Below are 17,509 nucleotides of genomic sequence, written 5' to 3'. Positions count from 1 at the left end.
TATTGTGAAGGTGGCTTAACTTCAGTCTGTTGTTCCTTTCTAGGCCGAGTTCACGCTGGTCTTCCCACACATCTTTCTTTTATAGCATCGAGTGCTCGTTATCCAGATTTCACACTGCGATTTTAAGAGGAAACGTAGTATTAATTTAGTTTACCCTCTTGCTTACACTGTAATGTCAATCGTAAGAAGAGATGTTGAACTAAAGCCTTTTCCTTAATTAAGAAATTAGGCTTTGTGCTTTATTTTTAAACTCCCTTACCTGTTCACCATGGGGGGGGGGAGAGTGAGTGTGTGTGTGTGTGTGTGTGTGTGTGTGTGTGTATTCCAGCTATCTCCTTTGTACTTCTCTCCACCCTCGTGCTGATGCCCATGTTCTCTCTGCCCCTTCCCTTTTGCACTTGCTTGTGTGCTTCTGTGTTGCATCCGCCCCCGACATTTTACTTATTTTATTTATAAAGTTTTATATAGCGCGAACAAGATCCCAGGGGATATCAGAGCGCTTTACATTCAAACTAGAACAGGAAACAACCACAGGGAAAAAAAAAAAGAAAAAAAACACAAATTAACTATAAAGTGCACGAAAGTTCGCATTGAAGTAAAGTTAAACAAAGTACAGTGTAAGGACAGCAGAACAAAGTCAAAGAAAAAAGAAAAAAAAAAAAAAGTGTAGTAGATGTTGACACAATGGGGGAAGGAACAATGTCAATGGGCCAAGGTGGGTAGCCCAATTACTGAAGGAGTTTGTTCATCAGGAATCTTTTGACTTCCAGTTGGAACACCGTTGTACTGGTGATTCTGCGTAATTCTGGAGGAAGAGAGTTCCATATCCTTGGAGCCGCACCCGAGAAGGCTCTGTGAGGTTCTCTTTTTGTTAAAGATAGGTGGTGTCAAAAGTAAGGTAGTAGCGCTTCTAGAGACTCTTGCACCACCAGATAGCTCAAGTTTTTGCGCCAGATACCTGGGCGTCTTGAGGTGGATTGCTTTGTGGGTCATCGTTGCAATTTTTAGCTGGATTCGTGCTTCAAAGGGGAGCCAATTTAGCGTTTTTAGGACTGGCGATATGCGCACATTGCGTTTGGCGCCTGTAACCAATCTCGCAGCTGCATTCAGTGAAGCCCTTAGCGGAGCCAGGGTGTATTTGGGCAGGCCACAGAGGATAACACTGCCGTAATCTATTCTCGGTAGGACCAGCGATTGAACCACCTGCTTGAAATCCTTCAGTGGAAGGAAAGGTTTGATGTTTCTGAGTGTCCTAATCAAGTGGTTTGCTCCTTTACATGTAGTGCTGATATGATTTTTCATATTCAGGTTATTATCCATGGTGACTCCTAGAGATTTGGCTGAGTTTACGATGAGCGGAGTACGGTTGAAAGCAGTGAGGTGGCTCATCCAGAGGTCAAGATTGGGGGTGTACTTCTGAGGGGAGACAAGCAAGAATTCTGTTTTTGAGGTGTTCAGCAGGAGATGGTTCTCAGTTAACCAGTTTTGAGTAAACCAGTTTTGAGTATAAGTTAAGATGGTGTTGAGTGATATGATGTTTTCCGGGGATGAGATTTTCAAGTAGAGTTGCGTGTCATCGGCATACATGTGGAAATGAATATCCATGGAGGTAAGAGCGTTAGCTAAAGGTTCCAAACAGAGGTTGAAGAGGATAGGCGATAAAGCGGATCCTTGGGGGACTCCCATGAGAACGGGCGAAGGCTTGGAGAGAGAGTGATTTGCCTTGACTCTTTGCGATCTGTGATGGAGGAAGGACGAGAACCACTGTAGCACCTGATCACCAAAACCCATCCTGTTTTGCAGAATGGATAAGAGAATGTCATGATTGACCGTATCAAAGGCAGAGGAAAGGTCAAGGAGGATCAGGAGGCAGGATTCATTTTGATCGAGAATCTTTAAAATGTCATCCATTACATGAGTGAGGGCTGATTCAGTGCTGTGCCCCGTCCGAAAGCCAGATTGATGTTGGTCCAAGAGCTGGTAGTTTTCTATGTGGGCACAGAGTTGGGCCTGAACGCATTTTTCAAGGAGTTTCGCAAGGGTGGGTATGTTGGAGATAGGTCGGAAATTATTGAGGTCTGTCCTATCAGCATAAGGTTTTTTTAGTATAGGGGATACTTGAGCTGCTTTTAAGCAAACAGGGATTGTACCTTGTGAAAGAGACGCATTTACAATCCTTGTCCAGGTAGGGATGAGTGTATTCTTGATTTCCTTGAAAATGGAGGGGGGTAGCGGGTCACTGAAGTGGTTGGACGGGTTGATATTCCGGAGAATCTTTTTGATGTCTTGTTCACTGAGCGGGGTAAAGGTGTCCCAGGCCGCGTTGTTCTTTAGGGTCAGGGGGGTGGAGTTGAACTTTTCAGAGGGGACAGGTGGAGATGCGGCTCTGGAGGAGAGGAGTTCAGCGTTGTTAGCAGCGAGGTCAGATGATATGAGTTTAGATTTCTCAATGAAGAAGGAAGCAAGATCTTCACATGAGGGTGGACTGCTTCCAGGTTCCGATAGGTTTGGACCTACAGTTGATTGCTGTTTGACCAATTCAAAAAGTTTCTTGGGGCGGTTTGCCGCTTGATCTAATTGGTGTCTGAAATAGTTAGACTTGGCGTTCCTGATTTGTTTGTAGTACATGCTCCTAGCATCTCTTAGGAGTTTAAGTTGGTGCGAAGAGGGATTCGTTCTCCAGGAGCGTTCAATTGCCCTAAGGTTGCGACGTTCCGTGTTTAGGTTTTCATTATACCATGGTTTGGAAATTTTAGTTGAAGCATTTTTATGTTTGAGTGGAGCAATGTCATTCATGATGTTGAAGATTGTCTCATTGTAGGAGTCAGTGAGTAATTGCACCTCAGTCAGGTCCGCTTGAGAGGAGAGGGCAGATGTACAGTGGGCGGCTAGCTCAACAGGGTTTACTAATCTAAGGTCCCTTTTCCAAATCTTTGATTTCGTTGGTTGGGCCTTCCACCGCTGTACCTCCTTGTTGATAAAAAAAAGGATGCAGTGGTGATCAGACCAGTCACACGGGGTAATAGACTCCAAGGTGACGGTCTGCCCGTTCGAAATAATGAGGTCAAGAATTTTTCCTTTATTATGGGTTGGTTGGTCGCAATGCTGGGTCAGATCCTGATCACTTAGAAAGGTTTTGAGGCCAGAAACTGCCGGATCTATAGAGTTAGCCCAGTGCAGATTAAAGTCACCAAGGAAGATTTGGGACACGGCTGAGTCACTATTACTAGAAATGATTTCAAATAATTCCTCAATAAAGGGGAGATTGTCTCCTGGGGGGTGGTAGAAAGTGTGAAGTTTACAGACCGGTAGGTTCTTACTTGAGATGTTGAGACAGAGATATTCACAGGAGATGCTTTTATGTCCTCCTGCCCTCCCAAGTTGGCTTCTGTGTCCCCCCGCTACCCAATGTTGCTTCTGCTTCCCACACCTGCTTTTGTGTTTTTAGTTATTGTTCTGACTTGAATCAGTAACTTAGAAAGCCAATGTTTTGTAGGTGTGCGCATGTGTAATGCACTTGCGTACAAAATGACATGGACCGTGTAAGTTTTTTTTGTTTTTTTTTTAAACTTCACTTATGCTTTGCATTGTGACTAAAAAACATTGGCAAATCCAGTAGGTCATAAAGGGGAGACCTGTTGGCTAGCCAATACTTGGTTTTTCTTGCATTTTTATTTCGGACATCTTTTATGTCTAATAGAATAATCTCCTTCAAAAAGATGGGCCTGGTTCTGAAATTTTTAAACTAGGGCTCTTCAGTTTGAGAACACTCTGTCCACCCTGATAGCTGCAAATTATTTTTTTCTCCTTTAATCAATCCTTTGTTGCATCAGAACCACCAACTGTAACCTCAATTTTTCGAAGCCATAACATGTCAGTATTATGTGAACTTTCAATAACTTTTCTCTAAATGAATGTTACAATTCTTTTATGTCTAAAAATAAAAAAGCCTATTTTATACAACTGAGGATTTGGTTATTTAGGCTAAATTAATCAAATAACCTGATTTTTCCAACTAAAATGCTCCAAAAATTATACATGTCACATGTCCTGACGATTAGCACAGTCACATGCAGGAGTTTTAGTTACTTAATTTGTATAGTGTCTTCACTAACGCTTTTTCTGTAGGAAACAGGACATGTTGATATATTTAACATGGGGTTTGCAAATAGTGACAGTCCATGTGTTCAGGAAAGGAACAAAAACTGTGTACAACAAATGAGGCCTTATTCTTAGAAATGCGGCTGCGGTTAAGAATTGTGAAGTAGTACGTCAATTCTTCAGAGGGCATCAGTCTAAGGAAAGAAAGCCCATTAAAAAATGGGTATTATGATACGATAAAAGTACAGCAAAGCACCCCCAACTAAAGATTGTGAGGAGGAATATAGTGACCAAAGAACTAAAAAAAAAAAAAAAAAATCAAAAGCCTAGTGTGGGCCTAGTACCAGATAAGTCAAAAAAGGACTGTTTTAGATTAACTTTAAAATTCCAAATAATACATGTTGTAAAAAGTCATGTACACTGACTAACCTATGACCACCACAGCCCTGATAGGAAAAAGCTTTAGAACAGTGATACCCAAAGTATGGTTTGGGGGCCACATGCGGCCGTCCTAATCTTCACATGCGGCCCCTAGCTGATCCAGTGCACTGGGCTGCTGTTTACTTGACGGAGCACTAACATTAAAAAGATGTTAAACATAAAGCGTTTATTTACACTAACTGAAGTGAAAGAGAAGACGCAAATAAGGTGTCCTGCACCACTTGACTTTAGGAAAGCATTATTTTTAAAGCCTTTTGCAGCAAATGTAAGAATATGATGATGATGATAAAGTCTCTTAAGAATTTTCAAAAAAAAGCTTATTTCAATAACATGCAGATACATTTCACCTTAGTACATCAGATTAGATCAGTGCATTTAATAGTATTTTTAAAACTAATAGTTTTCAAAAATGAATGTAGAAACATTCATACCTCTGCCCATGCTGAAAACAATGCCAATAGTGAACTAAGAGGCAAGTCGGCTGACGCACACAACCTTCTGGGTGGCCCGGATTGTTATACATGGACAACATTATAGTTTATTAAATCAAACACAAGAGAATGAAAATTTCCTAGCTATCGTATCGGAAAGTTTCAATTCTATTAAGGACTCGGAGGCGAGGATTATGCCTTCTTTCTTCACTTTATTAAACAGCAGCGTTGATAGAAAACTAACAGACTACATTTCCCATGAACCATAGGGAAAACTGTAGTCATTCACAGTGTGTTAACAACCAATCACAAAAAGAGACAACGTCCAATCAGGGCCTCTCAGGAACCATATAGTCCTTTGTTAGTGTCCTGTCCTCCTCCTTTCGGAGCGTGAAGACAGCCAAAGTATCATCTTCAGGAATCCTGTTTGTGGGTATCCGAACCTGCAACAAACCAGGACGCACCAGAGGAAAATACCACCCTAGGTATCATTATTTCAGGAAAGAATACAGTATAGACCATCATTTGCATCAACTCATGAGAACAACAAACTAAAACATTTTCCGACATAGGAATGAAGAGAAGAGAAACATACCTACTTCCATACGGGGAGGGATCTCTTCCAAGAGCATAGGGCGGGATAATCCTTGCCTCCGAGTCCTTAATAGAATTGAAACTTTCCGTTACGATAGCTAGGAAATTTTTCATTCTATGTCAGGACTGGAGGCGAGGATTATGCTTGTTTAAAGCTTGCCCACAACCAAATGAGCCATATTTAGAATTGGCTTGAAGTAAAAACGTTTGAAGGGGAAATCTGAGGACCAGTCCGCCGCATTGAGAATATCCTCCAAGCGAGCACCCAGACCAAACGCCTTAGATGCCATGGCTCCTCTTGCCGAATGCGCACCAAATTGTCTGAGGCTAATGCCGGCTTCTTGCATCACCCAACAAACCCATCTGGCAATGGTGGGTGAGGAAACCGCCCTAAAAGGTTTCCGGAGCGCAATGAGAAGCTGACGTTCTCCCGGAGGACGGTACTCGTCTGTCATTTCCTCATATGCCTTGAGACAGCGAACCACGCAAATCTTCGGAGAATCTGAAAATTCTGGATAAGAGATGACTCTCGTGTGGCACTTTGTACGGCGTAAAAGGGTAAACGTCACTCCATCCGGAGTGAACATGCAACCGGAGATATCCAGTGCCCGCACATCAGAGACCCGCCGGCAAGACACCAGGCACAGGAGCATTGCGAGTTTAGCTGACAACTCCTTACGGGACAAACTTATTAGGTTGCCATGAAAGGAAAAGATTCAAGACTTGATTAATATCCCATAAAGCCGAATACCTCGGCTCCGGTGGTAAAAGGAGACGAATACCTCTTAAGAGTCTGCAAACCAAAGGGTGTTCCCCCACAGGGGAGCCACCCACTGGGACATGGCCAGAGGAAATGGCCTACCTGAAAGTGTTAATAGACCGATAGGCCATTCCGTCTGAAGCAAGACGCGCCAAGAAATTCACGCCGTGGACCACGTTTGCGACCAAGGGATCGAGACCCCTTCGCAAACACCAACGGGACCATCTGCCCCACGCGGACTTGTATCTTTTAACTGTACTGTCCGCCCAGGCTTTGGAGATGAGCTCCTCAGCTGCTCGCGAAAAGCCCAGGGTTTGCCATCTACCCCTGAAATCCTCCACGCCATGAGCCACAGTGAGTTCGTGGATGCTAGAGGATGAGGAGTACCGTACGGATCCTTGAAGATCTGGAAACCGGGGGAGTAGGATTGGAAAATCCCATGAAAGTTCCAGAAGAACTGGAAACCACACTTCAGATCTCCAAAGCGGGGTGACTAGGACTAATTCCGCTTGCTGCCTGCGGACTTGAGCTGTTGACCGGGTGATCATCGTGAAAGGAGGGAACGCATAATCCCGTTCTTTGCTCCAATCTTGGAGAAATGCATCCGTGGCTGCTGCCTGGGGATCGGGCCTCCAACTGAAAAACCTCGGGAGTTGGTCTAGTCGGGACACAAACAGATCCACCGTAAACTGACCCTAAAGGTCGTTGAGGGACGCAAAGACCGAGTCGTCCAGTTTCCAAAGGCTGGTATCCCGGAAGTGGCGTGAGTGGAAATCTGCCTCCACATCGTCACGGCCCGGCAGGTATTCTGCCGTGACTGGCATGTGACTGTCCAGGCAATATTGCCAGAAACTTGCTGCTAGGTCCGAGAGAGCCTTCGACTTGGTGCCCCCTAGATGGTTGATGTAACGGACTGCTGAAACGTTGTCCATTTTGAAGAGTACACACGACTGCACTGAATCTCTCGTCCAGCATCTCACGGCAAATGAGCCCGCCAGAAGCTCGAGACCATTTATATGTAACCTCTGTTCTTCGGGAGACCACAAGCCCCCCGTGGAAAGGTCTCCGCAACGCTCGCCCCAACCGAGTCTGCTGGCGTCCGATTCGATAATCAAATCTGGAACGGAACCGAAGATCGCTCTTCCGTTCCATGCCTCCATGTGTGTTAACCACCATTGGATCTCGTCTCGAGGGTCGTTGGTCAAGTGGACCTTGTGGGAGTATGGATACCCCTTCCGAAGGAAATACGCCTTGAGGCGCTGAAGGGCCCTGTAGTGGAGCGGGCCCGGTAAGATAGCCTGAATCGAAGCTGACAAGAGCCCTACCACTCGAGCCAGCTGTCAAAGAGACACTCGCTGTTTGGCCAGAACTCGTGGCAAATCTTTGCCAGCTTTTTGGATGGCAAACTTAGAGTGGAGGTGGTGGAGTCGATGACGAACCCCAAGAAGGTGATGGACTGAGCCGGTTGAAGGAGTGATTTTTTTTCCCATTGATCACAAAACCGAGATCTTGCAGCAGAGTCACTGTCATCTGAAGCTGATCCGTCAAAATATGTGGACAGGCCGCCATCAAGAGAAGATAGTCTAGTTAAACAATCAGTCTTATACCATTGAGCCCTTAGAAACTCCACTACTGGCTTGAGCACCTTGGTAAAGCACCAGGGCGCTGAAGAGAGCCCGAAAGGAAGAGCATTGAATTTGTAAACCTGATGACGCCAGGCAAACTGAAGGAACCGGCAGTGCGGCTGAAAAATTGGAACCACCAGGTAAGCGTCCTTCAGGTCCAAGCGGACCATCCAATCTTGAGGGCGGAGGACATCTCGAAGGAGATTAATGCCCTCCATCTTGAAATGGCGGTAAACTAACCACCCGTTGAAGTCGCTTAGATTTATGACAGGACGCTTGCCTCAGTCGGTCTTGTCGACCAAAAAGATATTGCTGAGGAGAAAACCGCGTGGATGGGACGATGTAACCGAGATGGCGCCTTTGAGAAGAAGGGAAGCCACTTCCTCGTCCACCAGATGTGCGTCATGAATTGAAAACTGAATGGGACGTGGAGGAACCTGTTGCACAGGGTTCCTGAAGAATTCTATGTGTAATCCCTTCACCGTCTGAAGAACCCAGGCATCGCGTGTGATAGATAACCATGCCTCGTAACAACCGGCCAGCCTTCCCCCTATGTTTTGTGGGGAAGAAGGGAGAACACTCACCAGAGTTTGCGTTAGACGCTCCTCCCCTGAATCCTCTGCCTTTGCCTCGGCGTCTTCTTGTGGGGTAAAAATTTCCAAATTTGGACTGATCTTGGTACTGTTCAGGGCCTCTTTAGTTGGTTTGGTGATTCTGCCGACCGGCCGAGCAGCCCCTCCCTCGACCGGCCCCTCAAAACCCGGGGGATCACTTTGTTGATAGTGGATTGAGCCCTGTCTAATTGAGGTAAAAGTATTCACAAATTTACCCAGCTCTTTAATGAAGGGTTCTCCAAACAGTCTCTCTTGGGCAATGGCACCCACCTCCGAATCTGCCAGGTCTGAGTTTTGGGTCAATTTTAATAAGGAGGGACCTGTGCCGTTCTGTGGACAGGGCGCAGTTAGCATTGCCCAAAAATATCACTACCCGCTGAGCCCAGCCGGATAGCGTCTCGGGCGAAATCATGGAGCCGGAAGCTTTGGCTTCTTCTGCCATGTCCAAAATTTTAGTGGCGGGCCCGAGGACGTCCAAGAGCTTATCTTGGCATGCTCTCCAAGATCTATCAATGCCCTTTTTGGGGTCCCTAATAAACTTTTGCAAAAACGTGGACATTCTAGGATCGATCTCCGGGGTAAGTGCCACTTTTCCCTCTAGGGAAGGACTGGGACATTCTGCTCGAAGACAATTGCGAGCTTCTTTCTCAAGCGGCCGTCTGAAATGTTCTGCGACATAGGTCCCGACTTTCTCAGCCGGGGACCAGTCCGAAGACCATGGATGTACAATATCAGTAGGGTCTAACATGTCTGAAGGCGTCGGTAGAGGCTGCGAATCAGAGGGGACTGAAGGAACCTGAAGGGCCTGGGAGGGTCGGGACGGAAGCCAGGGTCGGGACAGGCTTGAATTGGGGTCCCCTGAAGGACCTGGCTCTGGGGAAAGAGCCGGAGCTGGAGGCAGGGAGATCCCCGTACCTCTAACAGGTTGACTATCCACAAAAGCCTGCTTAAGGCGCTCAAAAGCGTCCACATCTACTCCCTGTGGACATATAGGAGGGGGCGAGCCAGGGTTATCCGGAGTACTAGAAGATGGGACAGGTTGAGGCGCAGATCTACGCTCTAGACGCAAACATGCATGTTCAATTTTTCGTGTAAGCCTGTCCTCTAAAGGGGAAATGGCTTGGTCCACTGCCCTATAGATAGAGGTATCAACAGTCTCGTAAAATGCATCACCCAATGGCTTATCCGCTAAGGGGTCCTCTTCCTCCTCCTGGTAATCATCGTAATATTCCATTATGCGCTAGGGGGGAGTTCAAACAATTTTTTGTGCCACAACAGCAAATGTGAAGAAGAGCTGGGTGTCGGCTTTAAATTTCTTGCGTGGCAAAATCCACCATTCAAAAGGGTGACTGACCCAAAGAGGACTATAGCTGGCCAAACCAAATTTAAATAATACAGTAAGGAAACCCTACTGAAAACTGGACTGGCAATATCCCCTTAAAAAGAAGGCCTAATGGCCGGTACTAGACCTCCCAAGGAGGCATCAGCGCTTGCACAGCAATACAGGACTTGAATCCCTATTCTGCCCTTAAAGCAGGGAAAACGAGCGTAAATCAATGAAACGGCTGCGAGCTATCACGTATAGCTCGCGAGCCTGTTACAGACCGATTTCGGCGTTCTCACCAGCACCAGAGCTCCGTAACGAAACAAACGCGTGCACGTCTCTGACAGACACTTGAAACTGCAGAGACGCGCCGTGCCTGCCTCAGCCTCCCGCGCCCCCAGGCGGCGGGAGGTCCGGAGCCGCACACCAGCCTTATAACCGCGTAGGAGTGAGAGCACTCACTCCCGCGGCACAACCAGAAAACCACACGCGCGATAAGCGCTCAAGTTGAACAGCGCGTCGCATTAAAGAGAAGAAAGTCATAAATATTTATGAAATGCCAAAACAATCGCGGCGCTATCCTCTAAGCGGCCGCTTTTCATAAAAAGCGAACGCGCTGCAAATATGACAAAGAATATTATTAATTAGACTAAACAAAGCCCCCCCAAACAGAAAAAAGAATCTGAGGAGACTTAACTGGCTGCGCAGCAGCGAAGAAAGAGGAGGACAGGACACTAACAAAGGACTATATGGTTCCTGAGAGGCCCTGATTGGACGTTGTCTCTTTTTGTGATTGGTTGTTAACACACTGTGAATGACTACAGTTTTCCCTATGGTTCATGGTCTTTGTTAGTTTTCTTTCAACGCTGCTGTTTAATAAAGTGAAGAAAGAAGGCATAATCCTCGCCTCCAGTCCTGACATAGAATTTTTTACATTACTCATTCTGAACTCAGTATATATGTCATAATGAAGAGAGAGGAGGCAAAATAAAATTAGACAATTGTCTAGGATCACAAAATTGGTCAAGTAGGGAAGCCAGAGCTCATCACAGGTTTTTTGGCTTGATATGGCGCAATTTTGTTTCATTCCAATTCAATAATCAAGTTACTTCCTTTTTACACTTGAATCTCACAGCTTAACCTCTCTCACAATGCTGACATCAATGCGGCGCTTGGGCACATAACGGACCGCACTTTGTGGCCCCTTGGAAAATGTTTGCGAGCACCAATGGCTGGGCTGGGCTGGGCTGGGATGAGACAGTCTAAGCTAAGACAGCATGATTAAACCAGCATTGGCAAAGCCAATCGTGCTCGCCTATCAGCGAGCTATTGGTTTTGGCAATCGGTGTGGTGGTGAACAGAGGATAGGGTGGAATGGTGAACGAGAGAGCACGTGGGGGTGATTAACAGGACTGGTAAAAAAAAGAGTTATGATGCAATCAGCACTGGCCACTTCATATCGCTTTTTTTATTTTTATTTTTTTTTTTACTACTGGGGAGAAGAGAAAAAGACAGGTGTACGAGGGGAGAGACGAAAGCAAATGACAGTACCAGATACAAAAGATGCACTTTGTAGAGTGGCTCAGTCTCGGCGCCGGTTCACCATCCTGTGACTCTAGGCAAATCATTTAGTCTTCCAGTGCCTACATAAAATGAATGTGTAATTGTATGGATGTATGTACCACTTACTACCCCTGACAAGGTGTTGAAGTGCTGTACAACCAAATGAACAATACAAAGGCTTTAGCGAACGTTAAATGTAAAAGCACACTCTAGTTTAAACCCAAAAACAATGTTGATGTTTTACCCAGTAAATAGCATACTTCGTGCCACCCCTCCCAATCATATTGTGTCTCCACCATTAGAAAAATCGCAGATCTAAAAGGGACGCTTGCTTCAAGAACCAGCCCCCTGTGCTACTCAGCTCTTCATAACCTCCTCTAATACAGAAAAAAAAATCTCTTTGGAATGCAAGTTTCAAACTATTGTAAGTCTGGCCAAAAGTCCCAATATTGTGATACTAGCACCACAATGTGTTAGAAAAAGTGATTAGAGTGAGTACTGTAACCAAGGTATACTTTCTTATTCACAATGAGACGACATGCTTTAACGTAAATAAAGCGACTAGCAGAGAATGATCGAGAATAATATAGATACATCCTTCTGATGACAAAGAATGCCTTCTACCACACACTCTTTGGCCTCCTCCACGCACACAGTTCTCTGAGCACAGAAATTCGTATTCCTGCTCATCATTCTAATGATGTATTTTTGCAGATTTATACGATGCCAACCAGTGCTGTGAGGACAGTGCGGTTAGGACAATTTTTTAAAGTGAGGATTGTGAAAGCAAGATTGTTAACTGAAATATGGAAACCGACAACCACCTCTGTTTAGCGCTCTGAGTAATGCTGCAGGACGCCGGTGAAAGCTTCATGGCTCTGTGAAATGGACAACACGCTATCAGCATCTTCTTTGTTATTCACATACGCCTGACTGTAAGCCTGCATCGCAAGTTTAGCAAATAGCAACCACTTCAAACTCCATCACCTTTAGATGCTACCTAACTGGATCCCCAACGGACAGCAGGGCTGATAGAAGAAGGGGTTTTCAGTTTCGGGTCTGACAATTCTAAGGGCGACTGCAGGATAATTTGTAAAAAAAAAAAAAAAATGCCCGGGAAGGTCTCCGCTACGCACATCAACTTGTAGCTTTAAAAAGAGAAAATCCTTTGCAGAAGTCCTGAGTTCTCTTTCTACCATTCACCTCTACCAGGGGCCTGTACTCTTAAATAGCCTCTGAAACTAATCCGAATCAGTGGTGGAGTTACTCGTAATTGCTACTTGTGTAGCCCACAATCTGCCACTGGTATGACGTGCAGTGCCTTTCGGTAGTTCGGTTTATTACTTTGAAAGCGCCATTTCTAAATATCACAATGTAAACTGGAAACCATAGTCCCGTAACAAGCACTACCAGACTGCACCCTGGAAACCCTCGTTCCAGCTACTGCATGCTCACGCGCAGCCTCTCTACCGGGGCCTGACACGATCATGGTGCACAAAAACAGACGCAGAGAACTGCGCACCTTTTGGCAGGGCGGGGGTGCCCTAGCTCCGTAAAACCTCCTCAAGGGATTAAGGCCTGAATACATGGAGCATGCACTGCCCAATTGCCAAAGCTAGGAACCAGATAACTAACTGCCAGGGGCTTGGTGTGGACCCGAGGGGGCTGTGAGAAACTACAGACATCATCTACAGCGCTTTGTAAGTGTTGGTAGTAGCTCGCAGCACTAACATCTGCCATACTCCCATCGAAGAATAGCTTCTAAATGAAGATTGACTGTCTCTTGGTCATTTCCTTAAGGAGACAGTGCCATCTACTGGTCAGGATGGGCAATTTTTCTTTTTTTAATTAAAAGTGGCAACAGCGATTGGCACGTTTTTACTACATCTGGCAAAATAAAACAAGCACTATAAAAAAACACTAAAATAAATAAGCCATGCCCACCATAGTACCAAGCTAGCACGCCTTGCCTCGCCTGTGCACAATTATGTAGAAGATCAAACAAGACCGCGTGTGGTGCACGTGCACCTAATGGAATGTTAAGTATGCAGCTGACACCCGGCTGTGCTGCTGCTAGCTCCTGAGAACCCTAGGCCATGGGAGTCAACATTTAAAGAGAAAGCGGGACATGATCCTGCCTTTGGTCAATTGCGGGCTTTCAATTTTTGAAAGCCCCACGCAAAGGCCAGTGGAATGTGTGGGAGGAGGCCGACCCACATGGAGAAGGCTCTTGGAAGTCTGAAGTGATTCCAAGAGTCCTCTTCTAGAGCAGCACATGCGCGCTGCGCTAGGCGAGACCTAAAAATGAATAAATAGCACGCCATGTAGAAAGTCCTGGGTTTTGCAGGACGGAGAGCCAAGGTAATAGGGGATGCAGGTAATGGTTTCAAACAGGAGGATACAATAAATGAAAAAGCAAGGTTTACGGGGGAGAAAAGAGGCGATAAAGTGCATAGTAAAAGGGATTATGATGGACTGGGTGGCTTCCCCCAGTCACAGGATGGAAAATTAGTGGAAGGAAGTTGGGGGGGGGGGGGTGAAGTAAAGGGAATATGGGGTGTTTGCAAGAGAGCTCATACTCCTGATTCTAAATAAGTTGAAACTTGTGTGGTATTTTAAATCGTGAATTATGTTTTCCATCAGGTCTATAAACGTGAGCAGGAGGAAGAATTAAAGAAGAAGATGGCCTCGGACCCACGATGGAAGAGATACCGGAGGTGGATGAAGAACGAAGGCCCTGGGAGATTAACATTTATAGATGATTAATGGACACAGTGCATCTATGCTGCTATTTCAGTGTATTGCAGAAAATATTTTCATAATTAAATTATCAATTTTTATCTACTCTGCCTTGTGCGAGGAGCTGAATGAAGTTAAGCGATCCTGCGGCTCAGAATGGAAATAAAATCTTAAGTTCAAGGCACATGAAGGTCTCTGTTTATTTTCTCATAAGATTGCATTGATCTTTTTTTTTATCTTCATGGATTTAAAGATTTTCTGCTTAGTGTGGATTTGCTTGTGTATAATTTTACACAAAAACCCGATCATGAATTTTCATGTTTAAATTGCAGAATTATGTAAACCTATTGAAGTATATTCCAGTTCATTAGTTTGGTTTGTCAGTTCATTTTGCTGTTGGTTTTGTTGCCAAAAACCGTAACATTTCTTCTTTCTCAGGAAACGTCTTTTTTTAATAAAGGAGTATGGTCTTATCTGAAGGTTGCACATACTTGTCATCGTCCTGCATTATGTAACTTCCCAGATGTCGAGAGACTGGCACTACTTCTGTCCCACACTCTTGTACAACACTCTGTTGCTTTGTAGTTAGGGTTGCACTCTAAATATTTCTGCATATATAAATGCATGCATAATCGTTTTGTGCAGTTTTTTTCAGCTGGAAATACGCTTTCACTATATAAATCAAGCCGAAACCACAACTGTCTCGCTTAGGCAGAAAATATCACTCTCCGGAGCCCTTTTCACTTATTGTGTAAACAGCTATTACCTAAGCCTGCACTGCAGGTGTATCATGATAGTCTATAAAGCTCTGTGATGCCTCTTTCCACATATCAGAAAGAGGAGACCTACATGGCCTCCTCGCATAGGAATGCCTCTTCCTCCTCCCTAGTCCAGTGTTTCATCTCCACCCGCCTTACTTATTAGAATTGGGACCCATTCTTGCCTTCTAGGTGCTGGCGATCTCCTTCTTAGCCAATGCGCCAGTAAGATCCATCAGTTTGTTATGTTATTTGTCTTTGTAAAGTTCGCTATTACATGTCTCCTCTGTCAAGGATCATGTAGACGTACAGTACTAGGGAGTAAGTTGCAAAGCATTGTTCTGGTTTCGTGAGCGATCAGAGGCGAGGCCTGGGATTATCAGTCCAAAAAAGCTTGAGAACTCATTGTGATTCCCAACTCCGATACTGAGCCAGACAGGGGATGCACAACTTCGGTTTTGGTGCCGAACAGGCCCTAAATATCTTACTTGGTGACTGAGCCCTATTTTACTGAAGGGCTTACTGAAGAACGCAAATGGTGGGGATCTGAGGATCCCTATACCTACACTGACCCCCAGCAGTCCATGGCCAATGACATCTGGTATGAGGACCTAGATGACGCAGGTGGTCTGGACATCTCACCAGACCCTGGTCTCCCCTCTCCTCCCACAGTGGCTATGGAGGAAGGAGCTTACTTTGCGATGGTGGTCCGGAGGGCAGCTGAGGTCCTGGATCTGCAGCTGGCCACTGTTTAAGTCAAAACAAATGTCTTGACAGAGGTCCTTCATCCGGGGATATCCATCAGAACCCCTACTTCCCTTTAATGAAGCCCTCATCGATGCACTGCTGGGGGCCTGGGCCAAGCCTTGCACAGGCACTAATGTGCACATGACCATTGCTTGCTGCCTTGCTCCCTCTCCCATCACCCTACCTCAAAGAGCCTTGTGGTCCAGGTCTCAACCTCCTGAATTCCGGCGCCTTCTCTACTGCACCACCAGCCTCGCTCATGGACATACCCTTGGATGGAACCTGTCTTATCAGAGATTAGGTGGATTCGACCTTGGAGAGATTCAAGGATAGTAGGGCAACTGCTAAGTCGTTGAGGCAGCTGCATTCCACCTTCCACGGCTTCGGTAAGGGTTATCAACCGCGTCCTTCCTGCCCTAGCAACCATTGCCAGCAGGCTCAGTCCTTTTGTGGGCATCAACGCAGCTCTCACAAGCCTCATTGGCCCAAGGCCAGAGGTCTGCGCAATCTACCCCCTGGCAGCCGCACAGTTTAGTTTAGCTCTTTAGTTTGCCCTCAATCCAGCATGGGCACCTGGTTAGCAGCACAATCCAATGCTAATGAGTGCTCCATGTTGTCCAATGGGGTTACGCCGTCCTGTTCCAACAAACCTGGCTGCCTCTTCCTCTGTCCCCAGATTGGCTGATAAAGGACACCTTGTGCTCTTGCAACAGGTAGTACTGGCCCTTCTTTCCAAAGGAGCATCCAGAGGGTGCCAGCATCTGATGTAGGTTGTGGTTCCTATTCCTGCTATTTATGCCAACGAAAGATAGAGGCCTTTGTCCTCTACTGTCTGTACCCTCTCAATTATTTCTTGAAAAAGGAAAAATTCAGGATGCCCGCCTTGGCTCAGGTCTTATCTGCTCTTGGCCCTGGAGACTCGATGGTACCGTTGGACTTGCAGGATGGCTTTTTTCATAATCAGTCAGACATTTCTAAGGCTTTCAGAAGTTCTCATATCCGTTAAGCCACAGTATAAATGGCCAGTCAAGTGACCACTTAGCAGGAGAGGTCTTTTGCCGCATAAATCATGATAGTGCCAGAAGATTCCTACAGAGACTGCAGTGATGCGCCTGGATCCTGTTCTATGTTGAAAGCTGATACCAAGCTAAGCCCGGGAGGAGAGGAGCTCATGCTGATGTCTTTCTTTTGAGGCTACACACGGTCCTCATTACTGATAATTACAGCCGTAGTTTCAGACTTACAAAGTTGCAACACCGGCCTGCACACTTAGAGCATACCAGGATCTGTAAATCCTCTTGACTTAGCAGGAACATCATAACTGCTTTGTTGGTGCGTTACCAGACACACGGGAATGTCTGATTGGGACCTGTGAGGAAATGGGGTGTATTATATGGTGTGGTTAAGTGTCCTCGCCTTGTGATACACCTAACCAACCCCTTTAGGTCCAGTCCGTAAAGCCCTCAACTCAATACTTGGTAGCTATGGGGCTTACACAGAGGAACAAGTGTGAAGCATTTAAACCGTACCATAAAAATTGAAGGAAGGAATCCACGCAACAAAACATCCAACACCAATTTATAAAAAATAGACTATTTGTAGAAGTATTTAGATACTAGAATAAAAAAGATCCCCTGGAGGGTTCCGGGGATATTTATTTTGCAAGCAATAGTAAATCAACGCGATTTCACTCAACCGCTAACAAGCCTTGGCACAGCCAACCAATTGGACTCTTAGCAACGTTTTCTTTGAAAACGTTTCTAAATGCAAATGCGGTTGGTTAGAAGTACTTGGGGCGACCAAGTCTGGCAG

General features: G+C 45.6%; 1 protein-coding gene across 1 annotated transcript in view; it reads left to right on the top strand.

Annotated features, from left to right (window-relative positions):
- DNAJC25 (DnaJ heat shock protein family (Hsp40) member C25) overlaps nucleotides 1-14,376 on the top strand; it is a 54,293-nt gene extending 39,917 nt beyond the window's left edge. The window contains exon 4 of the mRNA XM_085641276.1: nucleotides 14,097-14,376. Coding sequence (XP_085497402.1) covers nucleotides 14,097-14,219 — 123 coding nt within the window. The 3' untranslated portion in view covers nucleotides 14,220-14,376. The remainder of the gene's footprint in view (nucleotides 1-14,096) is intronic.
- Nucleotides 14,377-17,509: the final 3,133 nt, after the last annotated feature.

Source organism: Triturus cristatus, chromosome 2_2 (genome assembly GCF_964204655.1).
Source record: "Triturus cristatus chromosome 2_2, aTriCri1.1, whole genome shotgun sequence".
NCBI classification, from domain to species: domain Eukaryota; kingdom Metazoa; phylum Chordata; class Amphibia; order Caudata; family Salamandridae; genus Triturus; species Triturus cristatus.
Note: the sequence above shows the minus strand (reverse complement) of the source record. Positions and strands in the feature narration are given on the sequence as shown.